The sequence below is a fragment of the Macaca mulatta genome, chromosome 8, assembly GCF_049350105.2.
Source record: "Macaca mulatta isolate MMU2019108-1 chromosome 8, T2T-MMU8v2.0, whole genome shotgun sequence".
NCBI classification, from domain to species: Eukaryota; Metazoa; Chordata; class Mammalia; order Primates; family Cercopithecidae; genus Macaca; species Macaca mulatta.
The window spans coordinates 119,716,600-119,732,068 of record NC_133413.1 but is presented as its reverse complement, the minus strand read 5'-3'; the positions used below and the strand labels follow the sequence as shown (position 1 = coordinate 119,732,068).

Here is a 15,469-nt window from a genome sequence, read left to right as displayed (position 1 = left end):
GGTTCCTGAACAGGGAAAAGAAATGATTGAGTTGAAGTTTAGGAGATCTCATTTTTACCATTCCTCCAAATATACCCCAAATTCCAGTCACAGCAGAAAGAATTTGCCAATTCTATAATGTATACATTCATGCATTTAGTCATCCAACAAACATTTATTGAGGGTCTAACCTGCATTTTAGGCATGGAACTAAGCACTGGGGATGCCAAGTGGAAAATTTCCCTGATTTTAAGGAGACAAGTGTGTCAGTGCTTGATTGTATAATATATTATCTACTAAAGTGTGATTGCTGCTGTTAACAAAGGTAAGCCTAAAGGAGTTACCTCTGTGTTTTCCCAACATTTTCTTTTGACCCTTCTCTCCCTTGGCAAATCCTTTCCCTCCTTTAAATGGCAGTTCGAATGACAGTGCCATATGCGAAATAGATTCAAAGCAGCTCTCTCAACTTTCCCAACCCTACTTCTGCATTCTCAATACACTCTGCATAATGCTCTGTTAATGCTCAGAGCAACCACGCTGCAGTCCTATGAGATATCTATCTTTCTGTCCCTTCCGCTGACTTGTCTGCTCTTCTAGGAATGAGACCCATTGAAATCATTTTATATGCTGAGCACTTAGTACAGCACCTGTCACAACTCAATAACAGGTTTTGATTGATTGAACAAATTAATGCAGAATGAATTCGTTGGGGTAACAAAGTGAAATGGAGCCCAAATAGGAAGGTGATGTAATATTCCAGGTGTGAGAGGCTGAGAACCTAAATCAAACTGAGAGCAGAGAAAGCTGATGAGGGACATGCCAAGGGCAGACCAAAAGAACTTGGTGATGCAAAGGAAATAATGAATGATGATAATTACAAGGTCACTGAAAAAGATTTGTGAAGAAGAAAACTAGAATGCAGGGGTTTAAAGAAAGAAAACAAAGGATAGTAAGGATAAAATAGAAGAAATGAGCATATAATATATAAGCAGCTTACAACTCTAAAATAAAGGATTTAAAAAAAGAAAGATGCTACAGGAGACAGGAGAACAAAGCTGTTTATCAAGATAATGGGTGGATGGGGACAAGAATCATTGCAAAAGATGCAGGGAAGGAATTGTAGGGGAGGGGCAGGGAGAGGTGGAGATTAAGGATGCTTAGAGATAAGGGTGAACCAGTGGTACAAGATCTGACAGGTGGTATGCAAAAAGGCTTTAGATTAGCCTCTCTTGAATTTTCCTGAATTCGGATGATACAATGATTTCTTTAGAAAAGAAGTTCTGAAAAGCATTTTCATATATTGTATGTACCTAAACACATCTTTCCTTCCTTTGTTGTAATATAACAACACTAAGTGTAACAAGCACTTAGTTTGAGCCAAGTTCTGCTTTTACTGCTTTACACTTATTAACTAATGTAATCCTTACTAATAACATTCCAATTTTACTGAAGCACAGAAAGGTAAAATAATATAAATACAGAACTAGTAAGTGGTATTGCTGGGAGCTAGACACAGACAAACTGACTTTTGAAGGCATTTTCTTAACCACTGACTTTTGAGGGCATTTTCTTAACCACTGTCTTTGCAAACTATCAAATAGGATTTATCAAGGACACAGTGAACAATTAGATTTGGTGGGAAACTCCTTAATTCTTGTTTCTGAAAATTAAATAGCCCCATTCTAAACCCTAAAGCTACCCTTTCATTTCATACAAAAAACCATAAATGAAGATTTTCTATTCTGTTAGTAAACCCTGTCATTTTCCTGCTTTTTTATTTTGCCTTTATATAATTAAAATTTCTTCCAAGGGCAGAACAAAATGAGCACTAAAGCTAAGTATATATTTAACTCTTCCTAATAACTGCAAGTCTATTTTTAATATGGAATACGGCAAACTCAAAATGCCATTTTGAATTTTAAATTTAAGCTGAATCATGGCCTTAATAAAATTTAGCTGTTTCTTATCATAAATCACTGTTTGTTTCCTAATAATCACAACCATATTCAATTTTACTATTATCTATAATTTGAACAATAAAGCAAAAATAATGCTTCTCTTGCCCCTACCCCCATGATACTTGGTGGTATTATGTTAATTTCTTTCTCTTATGTCTTATTTGCTAAAATATGTAATTAAACAGAAATTAAGGGTCATAGTTTCAGTTTTAAAATAACAGGCACCTAAAAGGTTATGTGAATCATCACTTTTCATATAATGATTTCTTCTCTTTTATTTAGTCATTACTGACAATTTTGCTCCATGGGAGCCACTGCTAAGGCTGTAAGATAAGAGAGTTCACTGGCTGCTTTCAAACGTGTTCTTTAGTGACTCACACTAAGAAGCTCATTTACATTTTTGCATTCATTAAGGTATGTATTTAAAACTCTAAGATATTTCCAAATGACTTTTAGTAGTCAAACGCTTCTTTTTTCCAAACAGATTCTTACATGGGAGCCAAACCATGTAAAACATACATTTTACTAGGACATAGTTATTTCATAAGTTCAAATTTATATTTTTTCTTATTGTAAATCTATCAATTATAATGCAATACAAATGGGATCAACCTAATGTTAACACTTGGCAAATCTGTATTTGGCTGTTCGTGTTTCTTTATTAGAGTTTTCAAGTTTAAACCAAATAGTCATGCACCATCTGAATTGTCCCTCTTTACACAGTGTAAAAATTTCTTTTCTAAATACATATCATTAAGCCCAGAAGACATCATACCTGTGTCCTGTGCTTGCAATTACAATGTTATCTCCTGGCTTCCATGTTACTGCTTCTTGTAAAATTAAAATTCTTTCCCCTGCCTTTGCAGTATGAGCCAAGCGAGTCCAGATCACAGGAACAGGCACACCTAGAACCAACGTACACACTGAGTATTTCTTTACATGTGTTTGATTGGTTATTGAGAACTTTATGCATTTTAATCTTTTCCTAAATTGAATCAATGTTGGAAAGGTTCATTTTGCCTTAGCATTTCATACATTTCTCCAAGAAGAAATATGTAGAATGCTTGCTTTATAAAAGTAACAATTGTGTTTGTAATAACATGCATATTACTATAAAACTTTTCAAAAATATTCTTCTGCAATGATATACCCTATTTATAACCATCTTTTTTTTTTTACAGGGACACAATGTAAATGGGTGTGATAATATTGACAAAAAGCAGAAGTCTATTGTCTTTGTCATTATTGATAGGAATTTGTTAAACTAATAATCTAGAGTCAAATGTAGACTTTTCTAAGAAATTACATAGTATACATAGTGAGCCCCATGTAGGACTTTTATGATAATAAGGTATCATGTTTATGGTATTCTAAATTCATAAAAGGGATAGATTATTGCAATGTGGAAGACTTCAATATAAAAAAGATTCACACCATGCTTTCTTTAAATAGTATGTTGCCCTGGTACCTCAAACATGATCAAAATCATTTTTGGTTGCTGACAGTGTTCTAGGATATAGTTACAGGAATCTACAACTATAAATTTCTTGTTATATTTCAGAGAGACCCCATTTTCAGATACAAATATAAGAAATTACATTCTTCTGCTTCTAGACTTAGTCTTTTTATATAGATAAATAAATAAAGTAAACAGGCAATCACAGACAGGTACTACAGTTACTGTAAAATGAAATGAGAAGAGCCTGGAGGCCTATAGAAAGGGGGAAGAGGAGGAATGTAGAAAAGGCCCAGAAAGACTTTCCCAAGTGTGACCTTGGTTGAGACAGAGACAGAGTCTCACTCTGTCACCCAGCCTGGAGTGCAGTGGTGCGATCTTGTCTCACTGCAGCCACCGCCTCCTGGGTTCAAGTGATTCTCCTGCTTCAGCCTCCTAAGTAGCTGGACTTACAGGTATGCACCACCATGCCTGGTTAAATTTTGTATTTTTAGTAGAGACAGGGTTTTGCCATGTTGGCCAGGCTGGTATGGAACTCCTGGCCTTAGGTGATCCACCTGCTTTGGCCTCCCCAAGTGCTGGGATTACAGTTATGAGCCACCACGCTTGGCCTGGTTCTGAGTCTTGATGTCTGGGCCAGCCTTGCTTGGATGTGGGAAAGAAGGAAGGGGTAAAGAGGGGATATCTAAAGACACGAGAAGCCTAACACACTTTTACTTTACCACAGGATAAATTATAATTATCACAGGATAATTATCCCTGGTGTCCTGGTGAGTCTTTCTCTACCAACTCCCTTAGCCACTTGGCCACAGTACCGTGCAGATCCAGGATTCCCTCCCGCACAGCCAGTGTTTTGGCACCATAGACAGGAAGCTCAGGAGATCGCAGGTGCCCATGCAAGGTAATGACAGCCTTGTGTTGGAATGGGGATGTCTCTGTCCCAATCTGCAAAAGATGTCACAAATGCTATTCAGAAAATTAAAACCCCAAATCCACAATTCTAATTACACAAAAGTAGTTCTTTTCTATCTTCTCTTCTCTTTTGAGAATTAATTGCTCAGTTGTTCATGTCTTTCTTTGGAAAGATAAAACTTTAATTTTCTAGTGAGCCAAATACACTATGCCAGACCTTTGAAAGGTATACTGATTGACTTTAGCCACATCTAAGAGTTAATTCTTTCCTGTTGTATTTTAAATTCTGCTCTATGGGAATATACTACTATCTTCCCATTAAAAACACAATATTCTGGGAAACTTTTATCCCTACATGAAGGATTTTATACCAAAAACAGAGACCTAAACAAAGATAAACTTAGGAGAGGTTGGTATAATTAACTATCCATTTTACACATAGTATTTAAAAAAAGGAATGAAGAAAGGTTAAAAATGAACATGTATTATGTTCTTTTGAATACCTGAAGAATGCCTCCATCTGTAATTAGAATATTTTCTGCCTGGAGTTCAATGTCAGCTTCATCAAATATTAGAGTTCCACCTATGAATCATAGAGTTTTAAAATACATCACAAGGAAAAGTCTTGTTAAAAGTTACCTATTAAATTACTCTTTACAATTTAACATAATAATTATTAAATTATACAGTAAATTAAACTTTAATTCCTCATTCAAGTTCTGCTATTGTTATGCATGTAACTTCACTTCAGTTCTTTGGCAACATAAAAGCATAAAAACTCCAGACAAGACAGTGGGAGTTTACAGAAAATCAAATTCCAGGGAAGATTACTTTCCCTCGAACATTGGGAAAGTAGCTTATTTTAGATGCTACTAAATAGCTCAGCTATGCAAATTCGTTCTACAAAGACAGCACCTCAAAATATAAATTAATAATGAAAGCATTTAAAGAAAAGCATGTTTATAAAAACGGTTATAATGTCAACATTAGCTCTGAACTTTTACCCATTAATTTGCACTGTCAACAGCTATAGCCTGATTAGCATTATTAAAGATCGTACCAAGATACATTTTTATGAGACTAGTGTAAATTTGTAAGTAGTAAAATTTTATTTGTCCAAAGGTCCAATATTTAATAACTTCAAAAACCTGAAACTTTTCTATATTCCCAGAAGTTAAAAATAGTACAATAACAATGCAGGAGTCTTCCGGTGGCTCAGCTGTTATGGCAAAGTTTGTACACTAAATCCTCAAGCAGTCTACTCTTACCAATTAATGATTCTTTTACATGCAATTATCACAGTCATGGTTATTTAGTTTTCTACAGTAAAAAACAAAATACAGCAGCAGAGACAACCCCAGGCAACAACAGAAACAGGTTCATAGGGAAAGGTGAAAATCACAACCTATCTTCCAAAGGGAGTCAAGGGGATCATTTAGGACAAATCTCTATGACTTTTTAACTCTTGGGACCCACTACATCAGTGTTTTTCAAAGTGGAAAATGCCTTTTTTATTGTGATCTAGTGAAAGTGGGCGGGCATGCTCACACCTCCCCACTTTGTTATTGAACCAAAAGTTTCATAAAACAACATTTACTGTTAAAAGGTACTTACTCATATGCATGCAATCCATTCTGATGCTTTCTATCCTATTTAATTTTTAAAATGCTGGCTGCAACACATTAAATAATATCATAACCACAAATGGATTGCAATACTCAATTTAGAAAGCCCAGGACTACACTGTGTACTAAAAATATGATGCAACTATGGATGTTCTTAATTGTGGACTTTGATTAAATCAGTTTCACAGAAATATTTCTCAGGCAGAGTCTAATGAACAGATATTCAGAAATTTACCCTGAATAAGCAACATTTTCAAAATAGGCGTGCTTTGATCCAGCAGAACGGTCTGTCCTTTTGTAATAACAACAAGAGACCCTTCTTCTGGGGGAGATTGTCCTCCCCATGAGAAATTGGAGGACCAAGCATCAATATAAAGAAAGTCAGCATTATCCTGTAATAGAACATAGGAGACCTTAAAATTTAGGGATTTTACCAGAGTTTTTCATTCGATTTTTCAAAAAGCTTTTTATTACAATATAAATATATTTATATTGCATAGTAAATATATATAATATATACAAACAATAAGCATTTTATTAATAAAATCTAACCTACTTAAAATGTGTTATAATTGCCTCTTGGTTTATTTCACAATAATGATCAAGTTTAAAAAATCTATTACCAATTACCCCACAACTCAGAAAAATAAAAAATCCAAAATAATAAAAATTTTAGGAAAACCAACAAAAAACATAAGCTACTTTAAATTTATTATAGTCATAGCTCAGTTATTTTTTTGGAGATATTAAAGTAAAACAACCATTACCAATTAGCCCACCTCCCATAATGCTAGTTTTCTGTTGCTGTCATTACTATACCCAACAGCACTATTACCAGTTTGGCCATGCCGACACCTCTGATGTGGACACGAACTGGAGCCCACCCTGAGGGAGTATGGGCATCTGTCACGCAGATGATGTGTGTCTTGTTGGAATACTCAACATCACATTTGGCCTCAGCTATACTGATATGAACATCCTCTACATTTTCACTGTAAAAAAAGAGGGAACACATAACATGTATGTTTTTCTCAAACTTTTAGATCACGCTGTCAAACCCTTTTATTCCTACGTATTATTGCAAAATAATAATAATAATAAAGAAACCTGATTCTATCAGCCACCAAAGTGCAGAATGATGCTTTTTTTCAATACTAAGATTTCAAAATATTTATTGAAAAAAAAAAGTAAACAAAGAGGTTCAGAGTCCAGAAAATAGGACTGTAAATAGCCGGTGTTCCAGTGTTGGGGAAAAAAAAGCAGTGATTTTTGTTGTTGTTCAGTGGTTCTATGTTGATCTCCCAACAGGTACTTTTAAAAGAGATTTTCAAGGATCACTTTTCCATGTGACATTTTTATCATGTTTGTGGACTTTAGAACTTAACCTCCAGGTAAAAATGCAAGTCAAAGGTAATCACAACTGCTTGAGGAGTTACAATGAGCTTCTGTGGTGTATGTGATCTGGTGTTTTGACTTCAGCCTTCCCCATCTGAATAATGATGGCAACGCAGTGCACAAACTTGAGCCAAATAATGAGTATGTTTAAGAAAAAGAAACTTGACCAATTACAGTGGAATAGACTTGCTGTATGGAAAGGTGTTTCTTTGACCCAGTGAAGCAGATCATGGCTGGAGATAAGATGGTGGGGAAAGCATAACAAGAAGGGGATTTATATTTGTGATGCTACATACTAGGATTGGGGGCAAGTTGTCTAACCTGTTTAATCTGTCTTCTAACCATAAAATGAGGTAAAAAAACATCTCAGGAAGTAAGGCAGGATGTCTCTGTGGGTAGGCAAGTGGTTGCCACAAAATAAATACTCAGTAAATGTTAGCAATTAGTACTATTTTTGCCTTAAGCATAAGTTACGAGCATATAGGTACACATTACATGACTGTATTTCCGCACTGTCCAGGCATAGGAGAAAGCAGGTGTAATGGCTCGAGTCTGGAAATGCACAACGATGCATGTGTGTGTGGAGACAGTACCTGAATCCTGATCCCATGACTGTCAGTCTGGTGCCGCCTGCTGTACTGCCTCTCCTGGGAGACACTGCAGTGATGAGTGGAGTCAGTGACACTGCGTATGTAAACGGAGTCATTGACTGTGACAAATCTTTCCCATTAACCACACTCACTTCACAGGCTTGCTCAGCTCCCGTGCCTATGAGAGGAGGATCAGAGTGAATGCAGTTCTGCCATCAGACCCTGATTCATTTCCAAAACCTCCAAACATTTTCAATAACATCTTCCTTTTCACACAATCATCTTCCTTTTCCAATATACATGGGCTGCATATGAATAATAGTGGCCTCTAGCAATAGCCAAAAACATTACAAAGTTCATGCTCACTATCAACAGAAGAAAAAGCCCTTGGATCCTCCCAGGGAGACTCTTGCGTAGAACACTCTACAAACCTGCCTGCTTAGTTTTCCAATTCTAGAGAATCTAACTTTGTAAATTAGAACAGGAAGGAGGGAAGAACTGCTTAAAGACACACACACTGATAACAGCAAGCAGTGACAGCTGAAGGCAAGGTCAGAAACAAGGACTACAGAAACCTGATGCAAAAACATAACGAGAAGATGCAGAGCCAGTGTTAAGACAAACAACCTAAAACCTTGACAAGTCTCGAAGCATTGCTACGTATATATATATTTTTAATCAGGATTCAAACTCTGGTGTCAAAATGATAAATAAGCTCAGTCATAAAAATATTGCATTTTTCAATATTCTTTGTTAAGGAAGTCAGAGAAAGAAGCAATAATATTTAGAAAAGCTTCAAAAATTTTGTTAATATTTTAAAAAATGTGTTCACATAAAATATATCCTTTATTCTTCTAGAATATTCACATTGTTTAAATATCTTCTTAAATTTTGTGAAGTAATAACTAAGATTTGTTGTCTAAACTACCAAATATTTAATCTTCACAACAATCCATTGAATTAGAGTTAATAATATCTCCATTTCATACGTGGAGAAACTGAAGCAGAGAGAAGTTAAGTTACTTAGTTAGGGTTACACAGTAAGTAACAAAACTGAGATACAGGGACTCCTCAGAGACCAGGCTCTTAACCATTAACTAAAAATGAATAAGTAAGCATGAGAATAATAGCGAATTACATATGGTTCTAGACATCATTCCATCCACTTTATGTACATTAACTTATTAAACCTGACAAAAATCCAGTAGACTACTGTGATTCATCTCACTTTATAGTTGGAAAAACTGAAGCATAGAGAGGTTAAATAACTTATTCAATGACACAGGTAGGGTTTGAGTTTAGCAATGCACCACCGGCATTGACACTCATAGCCATTAATGGAACTCCTATCTTTAATGGAAGCCTAATATTCTAATGGGAACTAAAAATGTGTTCTCCATTTGGTATGCTCAATAGACTAAGAACCATCAGTTTACACCATAAACTGGAAAACTGCAATTTATTATAAACAATTCCATCTGCAATTTATGAATCTCAAAAGACATGTGAATCTAGAAAATGTCCTGGAGAAATTGCTTAGAATCAGGACAGTAATAAAGTGATTTAATTACTCCAAGGCAGCCAGTAACTTGAAAAAAGAAATTAACTGATCTTTATAAAATTAACTAGTTCTCAAAGACTTCCATTATTTTTTCTGACAACTTACCATTATTAGATGGAATTTCACATAATAATGTTGTGTAATCAGATCTAAGCCTGTCAATTGCACATTTTGAGCCACAAACTAATATAATTGAATTTTGTGGATTAAATCCGGTGCCTGTCACAGTCATGGTTTGACCCCCACCAAAACTCCCTAGTGAAGACAAATAAAAAGGAAAAACAAAGCTAATTAAAATAAAACCTCTTCTGTGTACATATTTTTTACCTTTATTTTAAATGTTCAAAGTAAGTTACATTAAATGAAGATTTTCTTAGAACTGAAATTATAGTGCATTATTCTATGAATGCAACTGAATCTCTTTTGATTGTAGTGTTTTAAAATCCTCACTGAGTAAATGTCATATCTGGTAATTTATTTGAACTATTTCTAGGAACTAAAATTTTACTTAAAAGAGATGTCACAAAGGATTTCAGAGTAGGCAAAACATAGACTATGCAATTACAATTTTAATTATAAGTAGATTGGTTTATTTATACTTTCTTAAGGTTTTTAACCAAAAAAATTTTTACATAAAAAAGATACTAATTTATGTAGAAATAATTAACATACCAGTGATGTCTAAACATGATTTAAAAAACATTTTCACATATAACTGTCATTTTAAGTAGGATTAAGTTTTAAATAAATTAATCATACATCACTAAGAAATATAAGGTATTATATTTTAAAGTTTAGTATTTTGAAATAAATATACACTTAACATGCTTATTTATTTGCAACATAAAGAAAAATATTTGTATTGTGCTATAAGAACTAGAAATTTTCATGGTGAAACCCCGTCTCTACTAAAAATACAAAAAAAAAAAAAAAAAAAAAAATAGCCGGGCGTGGTGGTGTTTCGCCTGCAGTCCCAGCTACTCAGGAGACTGAGGGAGGAGAATGGTATGAATCCGGGAGGCCGAGCTTGCAGTGAGCCAAGATCGCACCACTGCACTCCAACCTGAGAGACTGAGTGAGACTCCATCTCAAAAAAAAAAAAAAAAAAAAAAAAAAAGAACACACAAAACTAGAAATTTTATGTGTTTGAAGAACATATTATTTTCTAAATAAGATTTCTAAATAAGTATTTTCTGAAACAAAATATTTGCAGTTTCCTGCATACTTATGACTACCTTGGCTTGGATTAATATTTTGAATATTAAGCAGGTACTCAAATACAACTGTGGACACAGCTGAGCCTTTTGTCTTATGATGCATCATAACAGGAAATGTGCCCCCAGCATGATCTCCCACGATGCACTGCAACACACTATCATTGGCCATGGTTACATTACATTGAATGTTATTTATCATCACCGAGATTTCCAAGATCTCAGTGCCAAGGTTGGATCCGGTGATCTCAATTTCAGTTCCTGGTGGACCTAAAAAAAAAAAAAGGCACAAAATATAAATATATCTAACTATTAATACACACTCATTTAAAGATATACTTCTTTACTTTTATAAATAAAAGAATACCCAGTGTTTTAAAACTAATATAAATATTAACAATACATGCTGTGTCATACAATACATTTTGACTACAATATACCCTACATTCTACTGTATATTAATTATAAGTGATTTATCTCAATGTTTGTTATTTTTCCAGCCTTTCTGTCCATTCTATTGAGTTGTAAGTTACTAATTCACGCTAATAGAAAAGAGAGGAGGAGAGAAGAGCAGGTCTAGAGTTAGGAAGTATTAATGTCTGAGCAGCGTGGGTTAGAGCATATTTTAAGGATGAGGCTTACTATCTTTATTTTTGGTACCTTCCTTCCTGACATTAGCAACCCTTTTGAGGAGAGACTACATTTTTCTTAATTCAAACGTTTTTGATAGGTATGACTTGGTAAACAAATTACGATATGTAAATGGGTGTAAGATAGTAAATACAGAAAAAAGGAATTAATTTAAAGATTTGTAGGTGAATGTTGATGTTAATGCCTTGAATGAGTGCACATAGAACAAATAATTAGATCCTGGCTGTTCTCTTGCTTCCCTCTTTTGACAAATGTACATCAAGGGCATTAAACATATGGAATTTTTCATAGGCTGTTCAAATGAATATCCGCATACCTAAATTTTAAATGAAAATTAGTCAACATAACTTTTTACAAACGCAGTGCCCTCAAGTAGTAGTTTGACTTTAATTCAAGTGACAATAGTAAAGAATTACCATATAATTGACCATAGTGAGGATTGCTTAAATATAAGTAATTACTTTATTTTAAACATGACAGATACTAAAGAGATATTTCATGTTAGGAATAATTTTGTTTGTTTGTTTCTTTGTTTGTTTTGGAGATGGAATCTCGCTCTGTCGCCCAGGCTAGAGCGCAGTGGTGCAATCTCAGCTTATTGCAACTTCTGCCTCCCGGATTCAAGCGATTCTCCTGCCTCAGCCTCTAGAGTAGCTGGGACTCCAGGCACATGCCGCCATGCGCGGCTAATTTTTTGTATTTTAGTAGAGACGAGGTTTCACCATGTTGCCCAGGCTGATCTCGAACTCCTGAGCTCAGGCAATGCGCCCACCTTGGCCTCCCAAAGTGCTTACAGGCATGAGCCACCGTGCCTGGCTGAAATAGTTTTAAGATACAATCTAAAGAAAGTTGTATGGGTCTTAACATTTAATTTTGCTTGACATTTTGCCTTTCAAGTGCAACAGTGTTGTTCTCAGTGTTGCCTGTCTCTTCAGCAAATAAAAACAGTTCAGTTTTCACACGTCTTCAAGTCTCCTATACCTTTGAATGCATTGTTTTGAAAAAAAAAATTATTCAAAGACAGAGATAAGAAGAGACACAGTCCATGGAAATAAGAAACATATGCTATTATTTGCAATGATTACAACCACATGGGAAAGAAATATGCCATTGCTATTGTTCACATCTTTCAAAATGAGCAAATTTGACATATTACAGAAGATTTCGACAGCAAACTCTTTGAAGGCAGAAAATACTACTTACACAAACCTGATACATTTCTCTTGTGATGTAACCTAAGACTTTTCTAAAAGGCTAACATTTAATGAGTTCTTCATTAAATGTACTATTCTAAGTTACATTATATGAATAAACTTCTTTAACTTTATAATGTATGTACCTGCATAAATAAAGAAATTGATGTTTAAAAAAACTTGTCCAAAATTTCATCGCTGGAAACTAAAGGAACCAAAATTTGAGCCATTTGAGAGCCAAGCTCTCAACTATTACACTACAGCTTCCTCTCCAGAATTCAGTGCATATATAACAAGCATTCTAATAGCTCAAAGATGATCAGAAACAGCATAGCATAATGACAAAGGACCAAGATGATATATCAACCTATTGTTAAATTAGAAAAATGAGTCATGCTAAGTAATTAAGAAAATCTTATTTTATAACATTTTCTCCACTGAATGTGCCAATTATCTCCTTAAAAAGAATTCTGGTGTGCTAATAAGTTAATACTCATTTGTAGTTTCATGGAAATAAGGTACTCTGAAACACTCTCAATGTAAGTAAGATTGCAACTTTTGAATTTTAACTGGAGTTTCTAGTTCAAATCAACATCAATAACATAAATGAATTAGCAGTTTTAGTCTATCTTCACTTATTTTTAGGTCAAGTTAACGGGAATTTTGTTCCTCAATAGAAGTTGAAATTTGTCTAAAATTGTTATCCCATAAATGTGTGAAAAATAATCATACAATACAGACTACACAGAACTTGAATCCCAAGTATTAGGTGTAAGTGGGATCATTTATAAACACACCTTAATAGTTATTTACAAATATCATTCCAATTCTATACTAATAAATATTATCGATACAATAATATCAAGATAATAAGGCAGATATTGGAGTACCTCTGCTTGGGATAATTCCTCTGAGAAATGGAGTATCCTCCAGGGCATATGTAAAAAGCAAAGGTGGATAAGCAATTGTATTAACAAAGATTTTAACACCGACCATTCCAGTGGTCCCAGCGGGAGTGCGGCAGTTGACTTCATTGGGGTTGATGGAAATAATTTGACAAGGGTCATCCCCAATAGTGACTGTAGTGTTGCCTGGATAGAAGCCATTTCCTGTGATCACCAATGTAGTTCCACCACCAATGCTTCCAGAAGTTGGTGATAGAGATGCTACTGGGGGGCTGCTGACAGTCAGGTTTCCCAGAGCCAAGCCTTTACTTCCCACCACAACACTAAGAGAATGATGTCCAACTGGGAGAGGAGTCACAAGAGCAGTGATGTTGTTTTCATTAACCTCTATTGCTCTGAACTGTTGATTTCCAATGAAAACAGCAATGTCCTCCAAAACAGTCCCCAAACCTTCTCCTTCAATAAGAACTTTTACAGACCCTATGACAGAGTTTGGGAAGACTCCTGTTATATAAGGAGTGATGCTTTCTAAATATGAAAAGGTGCAGTTTCCCTGGCACTGGGCAGGCACTCCATGTATTAGAAGATCTACATCCACAAGCTGTTGGGCAGCAGGGGATGTTTCACATTCAATGGATGTATAATCCACTGATAGAACTTTACATGGGAAATGACCCATAAGGACTTTTACACCTGCAGAAGAAACTGCAAATCCAGAGCCTTTTATGGTCACTCTTGTCATTCCTGTAGTTGATCCTGCATTTGGCAACACCAGGTCAATGTTTGGCAAAAGCACAAATCGCCTATCAAATTCATTGGACAACGTATTGATAGCAGTGCCCAAGTTGTAGACAGTCAAAGTGACAATTTCCCTGATACCAACATCCATTGAGTTTTGAGGGTCAATATGACATGTAATTGAATCCTCACTACTTTCTTCTACGACACAGGGGTAGCTACCAATTGTAACCTGTAAGTGAAATGAATGCAAAATAAAAAAAGTCAATACATATCTCCAGTATAAACAAATGTTTTATTAGCAACAACTATAAATTTAAAAAGCTAATCATGTGCAAATAAATATCTTTTATTCATAAATTTAATTGGGGAGCGGCTGATTAAGGCATCTCTTGGATTAAATTGTGATTTGTACATAAATGTGCATTGCTACATTATTCATAATAATCAAAAGGTGAAAACAACCCAAATGCCCATCAACTGATGAATGGATAAATAAAAGGTTGTTTAACATACAATAGAATATTACTAGGTCAAAAAAAGAATGAAGTACTGATACATGGTACAACTTTGGTGAATCTTGAAAACATTATGCTGAGTGAAAAATAAATAAGCTTGGTCACAATGAACCACATATTGTATGATTCTATTTACAAGAAATGCCCAGAACAGCCAAATCTATAAAGACAGAAAGTAGATTAGAGATTGCCTTGGGCTGGGATCGATGGAGGGGTTATGTGTGATATCTAAGGGATTTAGGGTTTGTTTGTTTGTTTGTTTGTTTGTTTGTTTTGGTAATGAAAATGTTCTAAAATTGATTGTGTGACGAATGTCAACTCTGTGCTTATGCTAAAAGTTTATGAATTATACACTTTAAATGGGTGAATTGTATGGTATGTGATAAATCTCAATAAAGCTCGTAAAAATTAAATAACAAGGTTATCGTCAAAATACTTTCATTGGGAACATGTAATAGAAGTACAAAGGAGGTATTTATATTCTTACCTTATTAGCACATGTGAGATTACTAAAGCCATGTCCAATAATTGTTATTAGTTCATTTACTGTTCCAGTGGATGGTGTAATGTTGCTTATAGATGGTGAAAAACAACTTGAAACCTCAAATAGCAATCTTTTTGAATTTTTAACCCTGGTATTGTCCAGGTCGCACAGGGGTTCTGTTGCTAAGCAACCTGCCACAGAGCTTCCCAAGTGCCAGTTCTCAGGTCCTCCTTTAGACAAAAGAACTGCCTGTAAGTCATGAATAACATTCTAGAACGATAACTGTTTTT

General features: G+C 34.9%; 1 protein-coding gene across 2 annotated transcripts in view; it reads right to left on the bottom strand.

The window, feature by feature from the left end:
• The window catches only part of PKHD1L1 (PKHD1 like 1), a 167,713-nt gene that overhangs the window by 74,332 nt on the left and 77,912 nt on the right, over positions 1 to 15,469 (bottom strand). For both annotated transcript variants that reach the window (XM_028852869.2, XM_015145876.3), the window contains exons 37-46: positions 15,183 to 15,409; positions 13,425 to 14,409; positions 10,712 to 10,960; positions 9,582 to 9,731; positions 7,919 to 8,093; positions 6,766 to 6,922; positions 6,166 to 6,322; positions 4,809 to 4,888; positions 4,209 to 4,338; positions 2,713 to 2,842 (exon numbers count right to left, since the gene is read on the bottom strand). In XM_028852869.2, the coding sequence (XP_028708702.2) occupies positions 2,713 to 2,842; positions 4,209 to 4,338; positions 4,809 to 4,888; positions 6,166 to 6,322; positions 6,766 to 6,922; positions 7,919 to 8,093; positions 9,582 to 9,731; positions 10,712 to 10,960; positions 13,425 to 14,409; positions 15,183 to 15,409 (2,440 nt within the window). The remainder of the gene's footprint in view (positions 1 to 2,712; positions 2,843 to 4,208; positions 4,339 to 4,808; positions 4,889 to 6,165; positions 6,323 to 6,765; positions 6,923 to 7,918; positions 8,094 to 9,581; positions 9,732 to 10,711; positions 10,961 to 13,424; positions 14,410 to 15,182; positions 15,410 to 15,469) is intronic.